Source organism: Conger conger, chromosome 1 (assembly GCF_963514075.1).
Source record: "Conger conger chromosome 1, fConCon1.1, whole genome shotgun sequence".
Classification (NCBI taxonomy): Eukaryota; Metazoa; Chordata; class Actinopteri; order Anguilliformes; family Congridae; genus Conger; species Conger conger.
In genome coordinates, this window is record NC_083760.1 from 55,650,649 (window position 1) to 55,673,608 (window position 22,960).

A 22,960-nucleotide genomic window follows, 5' to 3' on the forward strand; every position below is an offset into this window, starting at 1 on the left:
ATGTCGGACGGTCGGATTCGAACCACCGACGTTGCGGCTCGCAATGAGCATGCGGTCAGTGCGCTACAGGCTGCGCCACCGAGACACCCCAGCCATAAAATAATTTTGTATTGAGTAAATACTCAACAATTTCGAGTGAGCTTTTTTGGCATAATTATTTTATAATTGAATATGAACGTTAATATGATCTACAGTTTGAGTAATTCAGTGTCCTGAAAGTCACCAACTCCACTGATTGTGGCATAGTTTTCTCCCAGGATGGATGTGGAGCACTACCTCTGCCACCGCCCTTCGAGTTGTAGACGCAGAACTTCCATCTGAATATAAAGTATAACTGCTGTCTTTTGCCAGGCGTCATGTTTCATTGAAGATTTGTCAGTAATTTCTCTCCCACCCAAGCTTTTCAGAGCTTTCCCCAGTGATTCCTCAGTATCCACAACACTGCTGAAGTATTTCTCTGTTTATATTACTCTCTGTTCAGACCTGAGACTAACTGCATAATTTGTAGCCATCTTCTCAAATAGGGCTTAAAACATTTGCATTCAATATACATTTTTGAGAGGTAATACTCTGTGTGGGTGCATATTCAGTTGGCTTATCTATAACAGCATCTGTTTGTTTGCTGCCATAGTGACTTGCAAGGCTTACTTTTTTCACCTTGAGGATTTATAGGTCTCAATAAGCCTAATCATTTTATGGCAGATGTGTTATCACACATCCTCGTTACTAGGCATGAAGGAAAGACCTAGCTTTGGCAGTAGTCTAGCAACAGCTGGGATATATATTATATGCTCTGACTGCTCACAGTTCCAATTCTGAAATATCGCGCTGCTCCAGGCATTATGAACGAGGCCTGTTATGTTTATTTTTCATTATAGCGACAGGGGTCAAGGGGTCTCAAAGTTCTGTGCTTGGAAATTGGGCAGTTGGCTACCAAATACAGTTTGCTTGTTACGTCAGTAGGGCAAGGTATCCAACACAAGGTTTCAGGGCTCTGTCTGTGCTGGCTGCAGCTGAAAACTCTCCTGCCTTACTTCCCTTCACGTCTACAGAACAGGGACAGTGCCTGTCACTCGCTACCTGCCGTAATCTTTTCGGGGGGTTTCCCCTCGGGTCCACCAGATGGCGCCCAGGTCATTGTGATTGTCTTTGGTGTGCAGCCGTCTGGCTTAATTACCCGGGATACTGGAATTTGTTTCCGTTTGCTCTGTGCTCAGGGCTTGGCTGTCACACTCTGACGCATTAAGCCGGTAAAGACATAGTCATAGTCTTTAGGGTTAGAGCGAGGCGTTTTTGTTTTTTTCCTAGCCCTGCCTTATTTTCCTTTCCCTCGTCTGAACTCTTACTCTGAGACACTGCTGGGCTGCAGTCTGTTTCTGTCTCATCTCTCCACTTAACTCCTCCTGTTATTGGAGGTTCTCAGAGGTTGAGAGTCTTTGCTTTATTTCTTCCCTCCGTGTCTCGAATTTCAGCATGTTGTCCCTATTGGGACAGCTGCCCACCTGTTTTTATTGCTCCTCTTCCTTTCCTGTTGCCACTCTGGTTCATTAATGAGGCTGTGTTTCTCTGAAATTCTTATTCTCTTTTTCAGGGAGAGAACTGTTTTGAGTCGGTAGGCCTCATTGCCCCCTTTTATTGGGTTTATTTTTGGTTGGCAAGTTTAGGCAGGGAGTGCTCTCCCTTTTTCTTTTCTCCCCTCCTTACTAGTGGTTTTACCATGGTCCGTAGGTGACTTATTGAACCAGTCCCTATTACCCTGAAACCATTGTTTTGCATTAATGTGCGTCGACATACACACGGGAAGAAGTAGAGCAGTTCCTTTGAATTAAAGTGCTTTGCGGTGAATCAGTGGACATGGGAAAGCTCACTGGGGGAAAAGGGTGTGTGCATGTGCTTTTGTGTGTATGCCTGTGTATGTGTAATGTGCCAGGAATGGTATACTATTTCCCTTGAAATAAAGCATCAATCGCGCCCTTAACTTTCCATGCTGTACATAAAAACTGGAAACCCCACCCACCTGTTCACAAATAATAATGCACAATCCACGCACACAGGCACACACACATGACCTGACAAGCATACCCAAACTGACATAGGTACTCTTACATCCGCATTTTATGCACAAACATTCACACACACTGACTTAACCATTTGTCTGGGGGACTGAAATACTTCCACTGGAATGTGGAACTTTCCATTGGCTTATGAGAAATGTTTTGACTTGCGAAAGGAATCCTTTCCTCCTCCCTTGTCCTCTCTTGCACCCCTGTCAGTCATCACCTGCCACTCAAGAAGTGACTGTTTTGGACTGTTACACCACAGTTTTTAGATATTTTAGCATTTATTTTCCCTGAATAGACACACACACACATTCACCTTCATAGTATTAAGAATGGCCAGCACAGCCTGTAAAATCCTGGCACAGACTATCCAGCACCTGGATTTCAGCAGTAGGAATGTACCCTCTTCCACCAGAAAATCAATTATTTCACACTTGGCTGGGTTCATATCTGGTTACTAATAAGGACATTACACATAGAGAACGTCAGTCTGATATGACATGATAGGATGGACATGGACAGATTCAGAAATAGCAGAAATGCCAGGCATTAGTCTAGAATAGAAAAATCCCCCCTCCACCTCAATATCCCTGCACTTACTCTGGTAAGGTTATTTGAATCATTTGGACACAATAAAAAAAAGACAGATATTTGATAGAAATACACACCCTCTGGTACATGATGACATAAAAACTTGCAAAATCACATTTTCCAGGAAGTGGACGGAAATAATACAGTTAATGAAAATACAGACAACAGGTGAAGCAGTGCTTCAATAACACATTTATTAAATGTTAAATGATCATAACAATGTCTGTTACCTTTGTGATTTTGCCTGTTTTTCACAAGGGGTGATGGTGGGGTTGCTTCACCAAACATTCTGGCCAGCAGCCGCCACTGGGCTACACATATATCCTTATAAAAGGATTTGAACTTAGGCTATATAAGGATAGCTTGAACTTAAATCAATTTGCCAACACCGTTCAATAGGCTAGCTGTAAACTTTAATTTCCCGGCTTCGGCTGACTGGATTTTACTCGTTCTCGAAACGAGGAATTACATCACAGGCTCACTGATCCCTTCTGAAATCCTGCTCCGGTCACATGGTACAGAGATGTTTGTCAATTAGGACCGAGTTAGATCAATGTTGCGTCGACGAGGACACCGCATGCTAACACATCAAAACATTAGGACAGCTCCAGCCGAATACCGAACTACAGGGACGATAACTCAATCAATTCGCTGTGATAGCTTTTGCTTTTATCATTTAGAACCATACATGCAATAGCTATATCACCTCGGACGGAAAGATGATTTCCCCGTGGGACCGATGGTATTCGACGAGTTGCTGCCTCTGCTGTCATGTTCGGACGGGTACCATTATACTGGGGATTTGGTATATGGTGAGCTCAACTGTTTTATTAAAAAATTGTGTTATTTTCGCCAATTATGCTACTGTTTTTTGTATATGAATTTAGTTATCCTAACCCAAGTTTCAGTGATGAACAATTTGTTAGTTGCTTATTTAGCGAAATGTATTTTCCGACATTCACGACTTTCACGGTGTTTGTTTTCTTTACTTTGTTGGTTAGTCCGTAGGTTGTTTTTTATCATTTATACATTTTTATTATAGCGAATTTGTCTGTCGTGGTTAAATGGCAGTTTATTTTGTGTTCAGGTTTTGATGTGATGTTTAAATTAGCCTAATCACTGCAGATAAAATGTTCATCTCCCCCCTTTAATTAAGATTTTTTATTTGACAAGTTATAACCAAATGAATGATCTCACAGGTGGTAACCGTAGGGTAATGATATGGACGCTGTTATAGTATATGCTGTTTTATTTAAAGTGCCAAAACATAGGAAAACAATTAGCCTTGATAATGTCACTGTTAGGACCTTTGAAATAGAATGTCCGTGTTTAAGAGCAAAACAGGGGCCCCATTGGAAACCACAATGTCAAGAAGCTTAGAAATCAATCTACAATTGCGCGTGCTTGAATGAGATGGTATTGGCAAAGGCCTTTATGAAGATAAATTACCATTTTGATAGTGTAATAAGATCAATATATTTAAAATCTGCTTACACTCACGTTATAGAGGACGTCCGATTATTATCTCTTCAGTTATGTGCATGTGCAAATTTAATTTGAGCAGTTTATACTCGTCTAAAAAATACTATAACATCAGCGATTCGTTTTTTCATTGCCTGAAAAAGCAGGTTTTGCAAGGGAACTGAAATTTGAATGTTCTAAATGACTCTCGGTACATAGCCAAACTATATATTTTGGTGGAATGCCAATTTTCATATGATTGGTAGATGATTGTGTAACTCCGACGGAAAGAAAATACTATACATGGCCCATTATTAATTTAAAATGCATTATGAATGCAGCATCTCACATGGAGACGCAGTATAATACCGAAATCTGATCTGAATGTTGACGTGGTTGCCTAAAGACAATGAAAGGTTTTCTATTACAAGCCCTGGAACTCCACTACTCTGCGTGTTCTATGCACTTGGCTACTGTAATTGAGCTGTCCGACAGTTCAGCTACATACACCGCAGTTGAAACCTTTCCACTCTTTTTGGAGTAGCCTTTTTTCAGTCGACGTCAATACCTGCACAATCTCGTTTCAGGAACATACAGGATTAAATAATACATTTGGTTTCAGTTTTAAAGCTGAATACAGTGCCATGAAATAGTGAATATTTGTAAATTCGTCGAGCTAACTGTCTTATTTGCTTGTTGCTACCAATAGCGAACTGATATCGTTCTATAACTAGATATGTAGTCTGCGCTTGGTGAATAAGCAATAGTATACAGAGTTTCAGGAATAGCTTGTCGAGTACAATTTGGGCAGCTACACATGAACAATTTGAATAAGCCCCCACGGCTGTGGCAATTAAAACCATTTTTCAACCAATGAGCTTGAATTATTGTACAGCTGTGCAATGTTTTGGTATAGAGTGACTGCCTGTGAACTGTATCTTTTGAAACGAGAATTTAAGGACTATAAACACAGGCAGAGGGAGAGTCAACATGTTCGGGAGAGTGAGCCTTTTTCAACAATAGGGAGGGATTAAAAATGGTCTTGTAATAATGTTTTAACACAAAAATCTTACCTATTTACGGGGAGGGAACCAAGCAATCCCCTGCACACCGTGCAGGTAGTTTTGTTTCTTTCTTTGTTACCAGGTATGACTCTTAAGACTTTGCCATTTGGTTTGTATTATAATACTTTTATTTATATTTTATTTGGAACTGACGGCGGGTAGCACTGCCGCCTCACAGCAAGGAGGTCCTGGGTTAGAATCCCCGTCGGCCAGGGCCTCCCCGTGTTTGCATGAGTTTCCTCCAGGTACTCCAGTTTCCTCCCACAGTCCAAATACATGCAGGTTAGGCTGATTGGAGAGTCTAAATTGCCCATAGGTATGAGTGTGTGAGTGAATGGTGTGTGTGCCCTGCGATGGACTGGCGACCTGTCCAGGGTGTATTCCTGCCCAGTGTATGCTGGGATAGGCTCCAGCCCCCCTGCGACCCCTCCCTGTTCAGGATAAGCGGGTTAGGATAATTAATGAATTCATGAATTTGGAATTGAAATGTGATTAACTAAGTGGCCTAGCTGGTAAAATAAATAGTTAAAACTTGATCTGTGTGGTTTCACTTACTGAACACTCAGTTACACAGGGAATGGGTTACCCCCCTTGAGTTGGTCTAGGGAGGATGCAAATTCACGATTAATGTCTCAAGGCATATAGCAACCGTGGACCTCTGGCAGTAAATCAATCTCCTCCGCCTGTCAGTTCATTCATGTCAATAACAGTCACAGCTAAGCATAGCAGTCAGTAACATTTAAGTTAGCTCTACTAACTTTCTTTCAGCAAACCAGAAGGACAAGCACGCAGATACCTTTGCCCTCACCATGATTAGCCTTATACTGTGGGAGCAATAATTATTTGATCCCTTGCTGATTTTGTAGGTTTGCCCACTTATAAAGAATGGAACTGTGTAGAATTTTAATCATAGGTACATTTTAACATTGAGAGACAGAATATCACAAAATAATCCTATCATCATATACATTTTATTAATTTATTATCGTATTTTTGCATGAAATAAGTATTTGATCCCCTCCCAATCAGCAATAATTCTGGCTCCCACAGACCAGTTAGTTTTCCATTAAGAAGCACTCCTAATCTCAACTCATTACCCAAAACACCTGTGTCAACTCGTTACATCTTTATGTAGCTGTATAAAAGACACCTGTCCACACAATCAATCAGATTCCAACGTTTCCACCATGGCCAAGACAAAGGAGCTGTCTAAGGACAGCCTTGTGATTGGTTATCATGCTTTTAGGAGGGAGATCTTTTGTTCTGTGAATTTTCCCCTACAAAACGTCTGACCTCTGTGCTTGCCAACAAACGTTTCTCCACCAAGTATTAAGTCCTATTATTCTATGGATCAAATACTTATTTCATGTGAAAATATGATATTAAATTCATCAAATTTAAATGATGTTGTTATTGTGGATTATTTTGTGATATTCTGTCTCTCAATGTTAAAATGTACCTATGATTAAAATTCTACACAGTTCCATTCTTTGTAAGTGGGCAAACCTACAAAATCAGCAAGGGATCAAATAATTATTGCTCCCACTGTATATGCCATAGACTGTAATGGCACTTATGTATAGATTGTATAGATATTGTTACTTGTATAGATATTGTTTTTTTGTTTTTTTGTATTAGCTATTGTATTGTTGTTCTCAGGGTATTCTAGCTGCCAACTGTGGTATGCTAGTTCAAGGATTCTGATTATCTGTATGTTTACACTAGGACTCGGAACTGTACTGTCCTCTCAGGTTCTCTTTGCACTTGTTTGATCTGCACTTCGTTGTACGTCGCTCTGGATAAGAGCGTCTGCTAAATGCCATGTAATGTAATGTAATGTAATTTAATGTAATGTAATGTAATGTAAATTATGTTGTTGGGTTAGCGCGGGGCTTACAGTACCAACAATATCATGACACTTTAATGTATTACTTCAGGGGAACATGCTAAGTAGGCTGACAGCTATACTTTCTTTTGTCGTGCAGGCTTGACTTTTGTGTATTGCTTATGAAAAGTTAGCACACCAGTTAGCACACTATGGAATTTTATATGTGGAAAATTGGGTCTTTACATGTGATCTGTGATAAGAATAAACATAAACATTTTAATAATTGATTTTAGCTTTGGACAGAAACAGTGTAGTGTATCACTATAATCGAATGTCAGACTTTTTTCTTTTACCAAGGACATAGTTATATGATCTATTTCCATAAAATATATTGGTTATGGTTATGTATCCACAAGTGGCTTATGCTCTTGATTATTTATGACCCACTGAGATTCTGGGCGACGAATGTAGCCTGCCTAGACTTGGTTGCCTTACACTGCTTTAGAAGGAGCTTTAACTTTGTTTGTAGTTGGCAGAAAGCCCTGAACTGTATATATATATTTTTTTCAATAGTACATTTTCCCTCTGTGTGCACATAATGTATATTATATGAATGTATACGGTCTTTTAATGCACAATCTGTATTATGTTTATGCATAACATTTAGTTTTTTCTGTTTTTCACAGCCTCCAGGTGTCTTGTTTTGGATAAATAATGGCCTTCCTCTTAATTCCCTCTAACTGCCTTGTCTGTTCTTCCCCATAGCTCATCAATGCGGTGGTGCTTCTGATTCTGCTCACCGCTCTCAGTGATCCTGAAAAGTATCACCTGACCAGTGCTGAGCTGGCCAATGACCTCGATATGATGGACGATGCCAGTAAGTCAGCGACGGAAGGAACCGAACAGACGCTCAGACAATCGTATGCTGAAATGTTAACAGTGTCAATCAAGTGCCCTGATCATGCCACACTGTGTTTGTCTTCCCTGCATTGGTGTGAAATCATCATCTGGTAAACATTCAGCTCTACACTCATGAGCACTTTATTAGGAACATTCTTACTTTATTACACCTACTTATTCATGTGATTATCTAATCAGCCAATTGTGTGGCAGCAGTGCTATGCATACAGTCATGTAGATACGTGTCAGGAGCTTCAGTTAATGTTCGCATCAACCTTCAGAATGGGGAAAAAATGTGATCTAAGTGACTTTGACCATTGAATGATTGTTGGTGGCAGACAGGGTGGTTTGAGTATCTCAGAAACTGCTTATCTCCTGGGATTTTCATGTACACTAGTCTCTAGTGTTTGCAAAGAATGGTGCAAAAAATGGTTCTGCAGTCAGAAACATAACCACACATTACAGCAGTGGTATGCAGAAGAGCATATCTGAACACACAACACATCATAACTCTGAGTGGATAGGCTACAGCAGTACAAAATAAGTCTAATAAATACCTGAGTGCTCTCTGAGAGCATATGTGAAATATATGTGAATTTAAGAATGACTTCTCCATCAACAATCCATTTTAAATCAACATAAAGTTTGTAATCTCTAGTAAATAATTGTACAAAATTGTAGTTATAATGATGCTGCAAAAACATAATAGTATGCATCTTCTGTTAAAAATGATTGTGGTAAAACATCTGACTAAAAGGGGAATCTGCTAGTTGTATGTCTGCTCCCAGCACCGTTGACTGTGATTAGAACTGACTGCACTGTCCCAGTTCCAGGGGATTACCACTAGCCAGCCCTCTTGATTCTCTTCCCTGCTATTGGCTGAGTCTTCCTTGTGTTGGGCCCCGGCTGCAGCCACTCATGTTAAGGCATGGGCTCTTGTTTAGTAATATGGGGGCTGTCAGGGCATGTAGAGCGCCGTGTCCCATCACGCAGATGGAGGGGATTACAAAGGTTGCATCATCCGTGCTCCATGGGGCTAAAGCCAGAGTCATCACGGCAAGGGGCAGGGAGTGCGGATGGGGGAGGGCCAGAGCCCTCTGCCACCACTGACTGAACAGACTACTGAACTGGGAGGTGCCCTCTGCCACCACTGACTAACAGACTACTGAACTGGGAGGTGCCCTCTGCCACCACTGACTAACAGACTACTGAACTGGGAGGTGCCCTCTGCCACCACTGACTAACAGACTACTGAACTGGGAGGTGCCCTCTGCCACCACTGACTAACAGACTACTGAACTGGGAGGTGCCCTCTGCCACCACTGACTGAACAGACTACTGAACTGGGAGGTGCCCTCTGCCACCACTGACTGAACAGACTACTGAACTGGGAGGTGCCCTCTGCCACCACTGACTGAACAGACTACTGAACTGGGAGGTGCCCTCTGCCACCACTGACTGAACAGACTACTGAACTGGGAGGTGCCCTCTGCCACCACTGACTGAACAGACTACTGAACTGGGAGGTGCCCTCTGCCACCACTGACTGAACAGACTACTGAACTGGGAGTGGCCCTCTGCCACCACTGACTGAACAGACTACTGAACTGGGAGTGGCCCTCTGCCACCACTGACTGAACAGACTACTGAACTGGGAGTGGCCCTCTGCCACCACTGACTGAACAGACTACTGAACTGGGAGTGGCCCTCTGCCACCACTGACTGAACAGACTACTGAACTGGGAGGTGCCCTCTGCCACCACTGACTGAACAGACTACTGAACTGGGAGGTGCCCTCTGCCACCACTGACTGAACAGACTACTGAACTGGGAGTGGCCCTCTGCCACCACTGACTGAACAGACTACTGAACTGGGAGGTGCCCTCTGCCACCACTGACTGAACAGACTACTGAACTGGGAGGTGCCCTCTGCCACCACTGACTGAACAGACTACTGAACTGGGAGGTGCCCTCTGCCACCACTGACTAACAGACTACTGAACTGGGAGGTGCCCTCTGCCACCACTGACTAACAGACTACTGAACTGGGAGGTGCCCTCTGGCACCACTGACTAACAGACTACTGAACTGGGAGGTGCCCTCTGCCACCACTGACTGAACAGTCTACTGAACTGGGAGGTGCCCTCTGCCACCACTGACTAACAGACTACTGAACTGGGAGGTGCCCTCTGCCACCACTGACTAACAGACTACTGAACTGGGAGGTGCCCTCTGGCACCACTGACTAACAGACTACTGAACTGGGAGGTGCCCTCTGGCACCACTGACTAACAGACTACTGAACTGGAAGGGCAGCTCAGATCTGTTTTGAGGGCATCAGTGATTGGCACATTATGCAAAGTAATCACATGCAAAGATCAGGACTTTGTGCCTGGTTTACAGGCTTAGAGGCTTCACATGCAATAACATTTGTTGGGTGCAGCAGTGGCTGTTTCTGAAACTACTGAGGCAATGATTTTGTCTTTTTGGAGTGGTCACATTATTATTCAAATTAATAACCGCCTGTCCTGTTCAGTTGAATAGGTTGGATTAGCTAATGAGCTCTAATCGGAATATGAGAAATTTAAATGTTTTTAGACTGTGATCAAGGCCTCTTGTGAGGTATATGAGCGATTAACTGAGGAACAAGGCCAACTAATTTAAATACACACAGTTAAATGTCCAGATTTGAATATGATATATCTATGAACAACACATGAACACACATACTTTTATATAAAAATCAATGTATGTTTTTTCAACTTGGTCATCACTACGTTGGTGAGTGTTGGGTTGCTCTTAGCTTTGGCTGTGCAGCCATTCAGCCTGTAGCATAAGTTCACAGCTTTAGTTTGCTGTATTTAAATAGCTAAGGTCACCAGTCACAGTGCAGCACTCTGCAGCAGCATGCCAGAGGCCAGACTCCCCATGGCTGGATGATTCTGCAGGGTCAATCCGAAGCAACAGCAAGGATACAGTGCACACTGTGCGCTCTTGTAATCATCACATTGTATAACCATTACCAAGACATTTCTGTTGCATCCCCAGGTTTTGCCGATTCTAGATGGTGTTACACACCTAAAGTCAAAGGACAGCAACAGTGCCCGTTTAAATTGTTTACTGGCAGTGGTAATGTATCCGTACGTACTATTCACTGCGAAACATAATCATCCTTGCAGTCTGGCTTGATGGGTAACATCTGCTGCCATCTGCAGCAGCTCAGTATAGCTCTCGTTGTCAGAGTTTGGGTGAGATCTCACATCTCCAAGGTCACAGAAGACCTGACGTTTGTGTCAGATGAACTGAATGAAATTCATTAAAATAACTCAATCTGCACTTAGTGATAATTGGGAAGGTTCTTGTTTGTTCAGGAAGTCTTGCATGATTATATTGTGATTATAATTCCTAACCTAGTTCTTTTGTTTTGCAGATATGTGCATTGCCACTGCAATGTCCCTACTTATGATACTAATATGTGGAATGGCAACATATGGTGCTTATAAGGTAAATGAACGTTTCATTTAAATGAGATGCTTAACATCCATGTTCATTTTATATCATTATAGAGGCCATCACCCTGAGTGTGCTATTATTCATTCATTCTTTCATTCATTCATTCATTCATTCAATTTTAGCTATAAATCCAAATAATTTATTATAAGCTCAGCAAAGTGGCTGGTCTAATAGTTAAGTTTGGATAACTTATATATAAATGGATAGTTAAGTTTGGTCACTTTTGCTTTGTTGTTTGTTTATTTGTTTGTTTAAAAAAAATTAAAATAAAAAATAATAATAATAATTCAAATAGGCCCTGGTCCTTATCTTTGTTGTACTGGTAGCAGTTGAAATTGTACTTCCCCTAGGGTCTTTCAGCGCACTTATCCCTGGTTATGGGTATGCACTTTGTTGTACGTCGCTCTGGATAAGAGCGTCTGCCAAATGCCATTAATGTAATATAATGGTCTGTAGAGGGCTATAATACTTCAGGGACACAACATTAGTTGGCCTTATCCATTGTGTTATAACAGTCATTTTGTCTGAAGCACTTTCAGTTTGTTTAAACTTATAAAAAACATACAGCGATCGGTACCGGCATAAACAAGTATACACTGATGTACCTCCTCCTGATGAACAGTAACGTAAGGTACATGTCTGCAATGTTGTGTAACACCTCCTAGACCAAATATCATATCAATATTCAGTTTTTCTGATGGATTATTGACATTATTAAAAAAAACATAATAAAATGATATGGTAATTTTAAGCGAATCAATGTATGCTGTTTGTGACCAGTATGCAAATAAGGCCAGAAAATTATTTCCCAAATTTCAGGATCATGCTAATAAGTATTTAATGTTTTACTACCTTGTACTACATTTATAAGCCTTGTATTACTTTTGTTGTAAGCTGCAAAGTAACTGGGCGCAATTTTTCTCCAGTTTTAATGAAAATTGTCTCATCACAAACTGAGACTTAATGGTCCCTCTGTGATAATCCCACAAATCTCCCCACCACAATCAGACTTGTGATTATGATTGGTAAATGGGTCTACCTCATTATGCCTATATATCACACTAGGTTTCCCCATCCTTTTAAGAAGCCAGTGGGATTCTCCTGCTCGCAACAGCTTTTTCTTGTGGCTGCTGAGTAATGCAGTAAATCACCCCACAGGCCAGTACTGTGCCAAATCCAGAGTATGCCTGTACTGACATACCCATGATTCAGTACAATGATAACCCGTTTCTGAATCCTGACTGTACCAGTACTGAATCCTGACTGTGCACTGGCAGCACTGCAGGATGGTACATGATTGGCTGTAGGTTCTCTCAGAGGGGAAGGGTATTTGTGGGCAGGTTTGTCTGTGCTTCATCACACACCAGCAATCTCCTCATGTCAATCAATTGCACCACATGCTTCAGAAGATTGTCTGCTTTTCCTTGCATTAATGGCGGATGTTACAGCGATGAAATGGGCCTGAGAATGTGACTGAGCATTAACCTTGGTTAAAAATAATAACTATCTTTTTGCCATTTCAGCAACAAGCTGCCTGGATCATTCCGTTCTTCTGCTACCAACTCTTTGACTTTGCACTTAACACCCTGTTTGCAGTTAGCGTTGTGGTCTACCCCAACACCATCCAAGATTATCTTCATCAGCTGGTGAGTGGGACCCCAGTGCCCTGTGAATTTGGAAATAATTGAGCCCCCTGACACAAATATGTGCCTCTGACTCTGCATGTTGCTGTTACACAGCCTGGGTACTTCCCTTACAAGGAGGATATCATATCCATGAACAGTGTGTGCCTCCTCTTCATCGTGCTCCTCTTCATCGGCTGCATTCTGGCCTGCAAGGTAACGGCTCAGTTCATGCCATCCTGTTTTTTGAAAGTATCATTGCACTTTACCATTTACCACTTGTGTGCGCAAGGAGGTGTGAAAAGTGGTTTTCTTACTGCTCAGTAAGATTTTGAGTAGGATCTGTAACAAACCAGGTACTGGCCTGGATTCTCTCTCATACGTTTGTCTTTAACTTTGGGTTCCAAATGAAAACCATTTCAGATTGCAAGATCTGCAATCCCAAAATTAGTTGATCAAATTGGTGGTAAAAAAATTAACATTTGCATATCATATCCATATTTAATGTGCTTCTTTGCTTAAATTCCTTCCATGTTCTTGACTGTGGAGAGGTAAATAAAATGAATAAGACCTGTATTTTGGGCTAACTCAGGTATACATCAGTACTCATGCCAGTGCTATAAACAGCTTCACTTCACTGAGAGAACACTGGGACTGTATTATTTACCACTCAAGCAAAGTGTTCCTCCAGCTGCAAACCCTCAAGTCGTGTGTTTTCTCTGGGTGAGGGATCAAGGCTGTGTGTGGTTAGTCGTTTTGGTCCTCCTGATTCTTTATCACCGCCATGCCTGTGAGTAGGATAATTATTTGCATGATACTTTTCAGCTCCATCACTTGCATTCAGAACTTGTGCAATGCGTTGTGTAATGATTTGTTTGAAGTCAAAGCCAGTCCTCCCTGATCAAAATAAAACAGTCCTCTCAATTCTGTGGTGGTATACATGCTCAAAAAATGGGAAAACTCAGCTTGGTAGAAATAACTTCCCCTCATGGGACATGCCTAACTGATGTTAAAATACAGTAACAACAATTAAAATCTATTGGAACTTCAAATTTACATGTTTGCTCTTGTTCTGGTTTTTAAATATATTTATTGGAGCTCTAAGAGTAATAAATATACTCATGAATAAATATTCAAGTAAAAATGTCAAAAGCAGCCTTATATTTAGTTTTCTATGTATAGAGTTGATGTATGTATATATACTTTTATAGATATAGGTTTCTATATACATGTAGTAATTCAAGTTATTCAAGACTGTATTCAAAGTGTTCAATACTGGTACTGTTAGACTTATTATACACATAATATTTTAATGATGTGTTAATAATAATAAGCATGATTTATTCACGCCAGCATTTTTATTAGATATAATCATGGATTTATTGGATGTAATTATGTGGGTTTTCTTTACAGGCTTATCTGATCAGCTGTGTATGGAACTGCTACAGATATGTGAGTGGAAGCGAGCCCACAGGGGTCTTGTTGTACGTCACCACTAATGACACCGCAGTAAGTAACAAAAACCACAACTTTCACGATACATTGTAATGATACAGTAGTCAAACCTTGCAGACACAAATATTCCTTACGTTGTAGGAATTCTGGTTGGGCCTGTTTCTTCAGTACATATTGTACATACCCTTTCACACCCAGTTAACCGGAACCCAGTCTGAATGTTGTTGATCAAAACTCGATTGTGAACCATGAAGGCGTGTTGGGAGAGGGAGGAAGCATGAAGTAACAAAACTGTACAATGGTCTTTGAGGGGGTGGCTTCTCACCGGAAAATCTATTAGACTAACAGACTTTACTCCTAAGCCTTTCCTCCCCCGACTGGGCAGTCTCGGGCCCTGTATTACTCATTTGCAGTCTGCCGTCCTACACCCTGTGAGTCTGTGGAGCCCCTGGAGTCCACAACAGACCCCTCACTGCTGCCAGCACATTACCACTGCATTTCCAGCACATTACCACTGCATTACCACTGCATTACCAGCACATTACCACTGCATTTCCAACACATTACCACTGCATTACCAGCACATTACCACTGCATTTCCAACACATTACCACTGCATTACCACTGCATTTTCAACACATTACCACTGCATTTCCAACACATTACCACTGCATTTCCAACACATTACCACTGCATTTCCAAAACATTTCCACTGCTTTTCCAACACATTTCCACTGCATTTCCAACACATTACCACTGCATTGCCAACACATTTCCACTGCATTTCCAACACATTACCACTGCATTTCCAGCACATTACTACATTACTACAGTAATGCAGTATTACGGGAATCGAGGGTGCGGGGAGCAGACTGTGCTACGGATTGGCTGACGTCACTCTGAAGATCTGTTCCTCGCTAATGGAATTACAGCTTTCTGACTCGCACGCGGTGGTTTTTTTTAGGACCACGTGTGAATTCAATTAAAAGTGTCCCTAGCAATTCCAAGGTGATATCCATTGGCTTTTTTCCTGAAGTTTCTGGAAAAATCTGATGAAATGTATTCATTTCATTCACTCTGATTCATGACCAGTTGGATTTATCTGTTGAATTACATTGCTGCATGGCCATTCTTCGAAATATACTGACAGTTAACTACAAACTACGACATTATCTGTCAGTCATTTCACTGTTCAAGTAAGTTCATGTAAGTGCTAGACATTTGGATCAATGTATAAGCTCTTCTCCTGGTCTGTGGAATATTGAGGTTGAAATACACATATCCGCCAGTGCTTATTCAGTATGCCTTGTCTTCTGCTTTGAATATCATTCACACTTCTGGGATGCAGCATGGATGCATTACCTTTCAAAAATGTTTACTTGCTCAATTCTCTGTGAATGCTGCAATTCAACTTCTATGTTCAAGGATCCTGTGGTAAGATGCCTGAGGATGGTGTAGGAGTGAGGGAGCCATGTCCAGCGTAGCGTTTATTTGTATAACATATGTCACAAGGCAGGCTATGTCTATTGATATACTCTAATAGTGTGACACTCCTCACCTGAGTCCACAACCTCCCAAGGAACCTGCAGCCGGCCATGTTTATGTTTCATACAGAAACATAAACAAAAATACGAATAATTTTAACATAAGCAATAAATTATATGAACTATTATACATCACCATATCACACAGTCACTTTTTGCTGGCAAATCTTTACTTTTGCTGGTATCTTTACCTTAAACGATTGCATTTTCTCAACCCGGGAGACTTTTATAGTTAACAATGCGGCGCACAAAACTAACAGGTCCGGCTGCGAGCTTTGCCGATTCTGCCTCACATGTAACCAAACACAAAAACATTACAACTCCACAATAAATCATATACATTAAATTCGCCATTGCACCCTGTAGTTGGGAGATTAACAGGTTCACAGATGAGATGTAAATTGTGCGCACTTCCTGATTCCATTCAATGACAGCACGGCTACGCCGTGTCTCAAATTACTGGACAATTTAAGAACGCTGTTCTCACTGTTGAAACATAATGGCTGATCAGGCATACCCAGGGAAACCCATGTATTTTTAAGGATGGGCCCTTAAAATAGATGTTTAAGAAAATGCATTTTAAGCCATCTGCTATTTTTTCATTTTTTAAAATTCCTCCACCATCTGCTATTACCATCAACGTTTTTCACAGTAACAGTGAAATGTCGATCTGATAAAGCAAATGCATCAGTGAACGTTTGGCAGCCAGCAGTCACCCTTTTGCCACTAAAACCTCTTCACTTAATTGCGCCGTTGGACTCCATCCAGCTTGCAGTATGTCCTCCAGCAGCAGTGCTCAGAGGCAGCTCAGCATTATGCGGGGGATTAGTATGGATGAGCAGCAGCCCCTCCTTCACGTGCTGATAGGCTGATCCTCCTTGCCCTCTCATTGCCAGCCTATGCCAAGGTGACCCTGTCCCTGACAGATTGGCTCTGTCAGGTGTAGTGCTGAAATGTGTATTGTTGAATTATCTGGCTTGTAACTCCTAGATTGCAGGTTTGGATCTCAGGTCATTGTATCGTAGCAATCTAAAATAATTTACCTAGATAGCTTCAGTGAAATGTCCAAACATGTTCTGTAATTTTTTTTTTTCCTAAAATGTGTTTTACATCTTGCCATTTCACCTCTGGGCTGACTGTAGTCTAATGTTTTCTTGTTTATGATATCAATACTAATAGACTATATAAAGAAATTAAACACTAATTCAAACTAAAATAATTGCACAACGGAATAATTAAAATATCAAATGAAACTAAATTGAACAGCTTGTGTATTTCTGTGTAGATATTATGTTTGTATTTAGATATTTACAAAATAATAGTACAGTACGAAATAATCTTAGTATCTCCTAGATTCTGTTAAATTAGAATTTGAATAAGACAGTTTGAAATATGGTAGCCAAATTAACTTGGCCAGAAGTGACCTTTCTACCTATCAGATTTAGCGAGGAGCCTCTCCAAGATGGTAAATTATGGTTTTAAATATGCATTACATTACATTATTGGCATTTGGCAGATGCTCTTATCCAGAGTGACATACAGTTGATTGGACTAAGCAGGAGACAATCTTCCCCTGGAGCAATGCAGGTTTAAGGGCCTTGCTCAAGGGCCCAACGGCTGCGCGGATCTTATTGTGGCTACACCGGGATTAGAACCACCGACCTTGTGGTCCCAGTCATTTACCTTAACCACTACGCTACAGGCTGCCCCTAAAATATAATTTTTAGATTGTGGAAACTTATTTTGTTCTTTAATGTAAGTCCCTATAGAAAAAGGTATAAATACCATGTGACCCTATTTACATATCGTTGGAAACTCATGGTTTCAAACTGAAAATGCTGCTACACCACAACAGTACAGCATTATAAACAATTGCAATAACATTTTGTGCTATCTGGGTTAAAAATGTTTTTCAGACATGAGTGATTTGTGATCAACCTGTAGGGTGACTAACACGGACCAAATCTAAAGAGCTTTTTGGATAATTTCTCCATTTGATTTTCAGCTTTGCAGACAGCTTTGCATTATGGCTGACTAATGCAATATTGTCAGAACAGATGGGAAAGTTTTTATTTATTCTATTTATTTGTATTTGATCTATGTGTCCAAAGCCCTTTCATTTCTTATTCAAGTGTTTCTGAGGAAAACGGTAGTTTTAGAAGGATTGCACAATGATTATTCAGATATCCAGAAGCTCTTCTATCTAGAGATGTCTTTCTGGATATAACCCCTCTCTTTATTTTGGCGTATAATGCAGTATAAGTAAGCCTGAAAGAATGTAAACTGGGATATTGTTCTGTTTTGGCTTCTTGTTGGCTGTAGTGCAAGAGTCTATAATATAGAAAACACATGTGGTACTGAGGGAGGTTAGGTCACTTTTTACACATTGAAAACCTTCAGTCATAAGCACAACAAAACTTACTTACCTCTAATTGCTTAGATAATTAAATACATTACAAAGTAGTCCATGGAAATGAATAGATTGTGATTTCAGTCCATCTTAAAAGTAAGTTTGCTGCCTCCAATTCCAGCTGTAAGCAGCAAGCAACAAAGTTTTTACACTGACAAGGATGGTACAAGAATGTACACTCAATGAGCACTTTATTAGGTAGACCTGTACACCAGCTTGTTAATGCAAATATTTAATCAGCCAATCATGTGGTAGCAACTAAATGCATAAAAGTGGAGATGGAGTTCCTCTGTCTAGCCACTCTACCATAAAGGCCTGATTGATGGAGTGCTGCTGAGATGGTCGTCCTTCCGGTATGTTCTCTCATCTCTGCAGAGGACTTCTGAAGCTCTGTTAAAGTGGCCGTTGGGTTCTTGGTGACCTCTCTGATCAAGGCCCTTCTTGCCCGATTACTCAGTTTGGCCAGACAGCCAACTCTAGGTTGGGTCCTGGTGGTTCCAATCTTCTTCCATTTTACCATTATTGTGGCCACTGTTCTCCTGGGAACATTGAAAGCTTTAGAAATGTTTTATACCCTTGCCTTGATCTATGCCTTGCCACGATTTTATCGGTCTACAGGGAGTTCCTTGGACTTCATGGTTTTTGTCAGTTCAATTCACTGGTGGACTCCAATCAATTTATCGACACATCTCAAGGATAGTTGAAGCAAACAGGATGCACCTGACCACAATTTGGAGTGCCACAGCAAAGGGTCTGAGCACTTATGTAAATTAAAAATTTTTTATGTTTAATAAATTTGCACAAATTTCTAAAAACATCTTCCCTTTTCATTATGAGTTATTGAGTGTAGATTGATGGGCAAAAATGTATAATACAATAAAGTGTGCAAAAAGTGAAGGGGTCTAAATGCTTTCTGAAGCCACTGTATATTCATAAATATATACTAGCCTATATATTGACTTCTCTCCCTTGAGTTACCTGAGACTACACAGGTTTCCTACACTGAAGGGCAAAAGGTGAAACGGACAGCGATACTTCAGGCTGCAGTTACCCATGGACAGTCTGAATGTATGGTGGTGTCAGTAGGAAATGTGGGTGGATTGTATCTGACAGGCTTTAACAGACAGCAATCTCATTTCCCAGCAACAGCATCTGAGCAGAAGGGCATTGTTGCAGATGTTGGCTGTCATGTCACAGACACAGCTTGTAATGTCAACTAAGGCTATTTGTAGCATAGTCTGCATCCATGAACCGAATGGTTCGGAATCAACAAACTGGCATGGGTCGCTACCTGCCGTGGTCTCTTCTGGGTGTTTCCGCTCGGGTCCACCAGATAGCGCCATTATGATTATCTCCCATGTGCAGCCATCTGGCTTAATTACCCGGGATTAATTACAGATATTTGCTACCCTTTTTAAGTTCCGTTTGCTCTGTGCCGGAGCTTGGTTGTCGCATTCTGACATGGTAACAAGCTGGTAAAGATGTAGTCTGAAGGCTGTTTTCTATTCTGAAAAGACAGCAGGGACTTTTGGTATTTAAGATTGGAGTGAGAGGTTGGTTTCTTTCCTAGCCCTGCCTTGTCTGACCTCTCACTGAGACATGCAGTCCTGTCTCCAGGCTGCAGTCTGTTTCTGTCTCATCTCTCCACTAAACCCCTCCTGGTTTTGGAGGTTCTCTGAGGTTGAGAGTCTTTTGCTTTATTTCTTCCCTCCGTGTCTTGAAGTTTGGAGTCTTGTGTTGTCCCTATTGGGACAGCCGCCCACCTGTTCTTATTGCTCCTTTGCCTCTCCTGTTGGTTCGGAGGCGTGAGGCTGAGTTTCTCTGGAAAGTTTAGACAGGGAGTGCTCTCCCTTTTTCTTTTCTCCCCTCCTTACTAGTGGTTTTCCTATAATCATGGGTCACTTATTGAACCACTTCACCCTCTGACCCTGCCCCATTAAACAAACATCAGGCAGATGTTGTAAATATCAATGCCAACACTAAATATAAATGCAAAGCTTTAAGCTATTTTGACATGTAGCTCTCTCTTTTCAAGCACATTTACATTACAATCTCTTAATGGCTTTAAATCCTTCAATTGGCATGTTGCATTTGACTGGAAAGACAAATATAGTATTTTTTCTGAGGATTAGTTTTAATGCATGTACATTCCTTCATAAATTACAGAATACATCATACCATATACTTCTATATTTCTAATGTAAGCACGCTATTACAACATCTAATAGTATGCATACATTGAAAATAACATGTATTATGAATTTTTGATTATATTATATTAGAAAATATATAATTATATTGTAAGGTTGCATTTTTCTTTTTCAGTTTCCTTGCTTAATATGCAACTCGATAATATTATACTCTCAATATCAGGAAAGGTTAGGATGTATAACAATATAATATATTAAAATAACAGGAGAAAAACATTGCATTCAATATGTCTTCTAAACAACTTCAACGCACATAACAATTTACAATTTACAATTCACAAATACAAATATTTATATGAAGGTTGCCTTAAACCATAAAACATACCTTGTTTCATCCTTAAAGCTTAATTTGTTTCATATCCTTAAAACTTTTTTCTTTTTTTTCACTTTTTCACAACTGCGGTCTGGAAAGGGAAAGAAAAACTCTGCCTTTTGGAGTTCCATCAATTTTTTTTCTAGTTTGAAACACATCTGTTCCTGGCTCACATGTAAAAAAAAGTGTACTCATTAAATAGTATTAACAGGTCAAGGAGCATAAACCTTTTGAGTGACATAATCAAACCAAGTTTATTTGTTCTTTCTCCAGGTGCTGTTGCCCCAGTATGATGACACCATGGCCATTCCATCCAAACATGCCCCACCCCCGTATACCACAGCATGAAAGGGGGTCCCCATCCCGTCTACCCCCTACTGATAGGACCTTGCCGTTGCTGTAGCTTCACTTTAATTCCACATACTGTGCCCCCTCCACTTATCTCTCACACAACACGGTCACACTTTTATTCCTGACCTCTTCTGAAAGCAGCACTGTACCTTTCCAGATCTCCGGGCCCGACAGAGACTGTAGCAAGGCGCTGCCTTTTATTTCCCTTGTGTGCTACCGGGTCTACAGTGTGCACCAAACTTGTGTTCACTGTTATAGAGAAACCCATTACACAGTTTATGAAGGAAAAATATCTCAATTAAAGTGCAGCAAGGAAGGCATTTATGAAGTTGATGATTTCCTACACTGAATGTAATATCTTCTGTATTTTTCTAAATAAAATAAACAAAAAAAAATCTCTGCACCACATAATACACATTATTTCAGTTATTTCAGCTTGTACATTACTGCAAATGTATAGGTTCATATGTGTTTGTCCAATGAACACACACATACACACCCACACACACACTACAGTCTAGATCTGTTATTGGCATTATTCTGTTATCTAGTATTGTGATAAAATGACCAGAGTAGATCAGATCAGTAACAGTGTACATATAAACGTGTATACATATAGTGCGTATTTTATCCAGTCCCAGCCGGGATTGGATTGCCTTGACTTGTGACATTCCTTTCTGTTTGGGTGCGCTTTAAAGTTGAGGTACGAAGTGTTTCCAAGAGTGGACGGTTTCCAAAGATTTTGCACCTGCCTATAATCCCAGTCCATTTAAGAACAACAGAAATTATATTAGAAAACCACCCATGCTTAAATATTAGTGGTAGAAATACTATGTGTAACATGTTGTAATGTCATCTGTGATCTTGCCTGCGTATCCAATGATGAATGGGAAGTCAAATGTTGCCGGATGTTTTTCAGATTAAGCCAAAATCACTCCGTGTAAACAGAATAGTGTGTTCTGCCAGATGTAGACTTTGGCACATTGCTTCAAAAACTGAAAATATCCTTGGAACACATTGTAGAGAGTATACATACACAGCAACTGTTCTACAAAAGATAATATTTGTTTTCTCCTGGCAATAAGGAAAGATTAGAGCATCCATCATGTAGTATTTTCTGACATTATTTCTGTTGTGGTTAATATCTTGCATGTGTTATAGCTATATCCATAACAAGGAGTGTATTGGTTGCCACAGCATTTGAGCAGCATGGACCCTGGCTCTGCAATTAACAAACAAATGTGGTGTGTTTCATAGCACTGTACTTATATATGTAGGTTTGGGGGGAGACAGGAAAACATATCACCCCAATACTTTCATATGGTCCCCATCCCTAGACTAGCTAGTATGCTTGTGAGACTTGATGTTTGACTCCACAAGATGTCCAGTCTCTCCCAAAGCTGAAATAAAACCTGTGACTGTACTGGCTTCTTGCAACCTCAATCCTTTGTCACTGTCACCTTATGTATTACTTGGAACTAATGTGCACTTATGTAAGGACCCACCAAATATTCTTGTCCTATCCACATGAAGACAGTAGATGAGACTATTTAAGAGTGAATGTGGGAAAAAAAACAAAATCTCTTGACACTTTATAGACAACTGTAAGTCACATTTATATGATAGAATTTATGCTTT

The 22,960-nt window shown here is 40.6% G+C and overlaps 1 protein-coding gene across 1 annotated transcript; it reads left to right on the top strand.

The window, feature by feature from the left end:
- Positions 1–3,146: 3,146 nt before the first annotated feature.
- On the top strand, positions 3,147–22,745 carry LOC133133359 (lysosomal-associated transmembrane protein 4B-like). The gene is made up of 7 exons (XM_061249462.1): positions 3,147–3,463; positions 7,770–7,881; positions 11,335–11,408; positions 12,941–13,063; positions 13,157–13,255; positions 14,453–14,548; positions 21,245–22,745. The coding sequence occupies exons 1-7, from the start codon at positions 3,371–3,373 to the stop codon at positions 21,317–21,319; spliced, it is 672 nt and encodes a 223-aa protein (XP_061105446.1). The 5' UTR covers positions 3,147–3,370; the 3' UTR covers positions 21,320–22,745.
- Positions 22,746–22,960: the final 215 nt, after the last annotated feature.

What these genes read in the sequence shown, in the direction of transcription:
- LOC133133359 (XM_061249462.1), top strand. Translation starts at nt 3,371, where the DNA reads ATGATTTCCCCGTGGGACCGATGGTATTCGACGAGTTGCTGCCTCTGC. An exon ending in TACTGGGGATTTGGTATATG is followed by an intron (nt 3,464 to 7,769) that starts GTGAGCTCAACT and finishes TCTTCCCCATAG; the next exon opens with CTCATCAATGCGGTGGTGCT. An exon ending in CAACATATGGTGCTTATAAG is followed by an intron (nt 11,409 to 12,940) that starts GTAAATGAACGT and finishes TTGCCATTTCAG; the next exon opens with CAACAAGCTGCCTGGATCAT.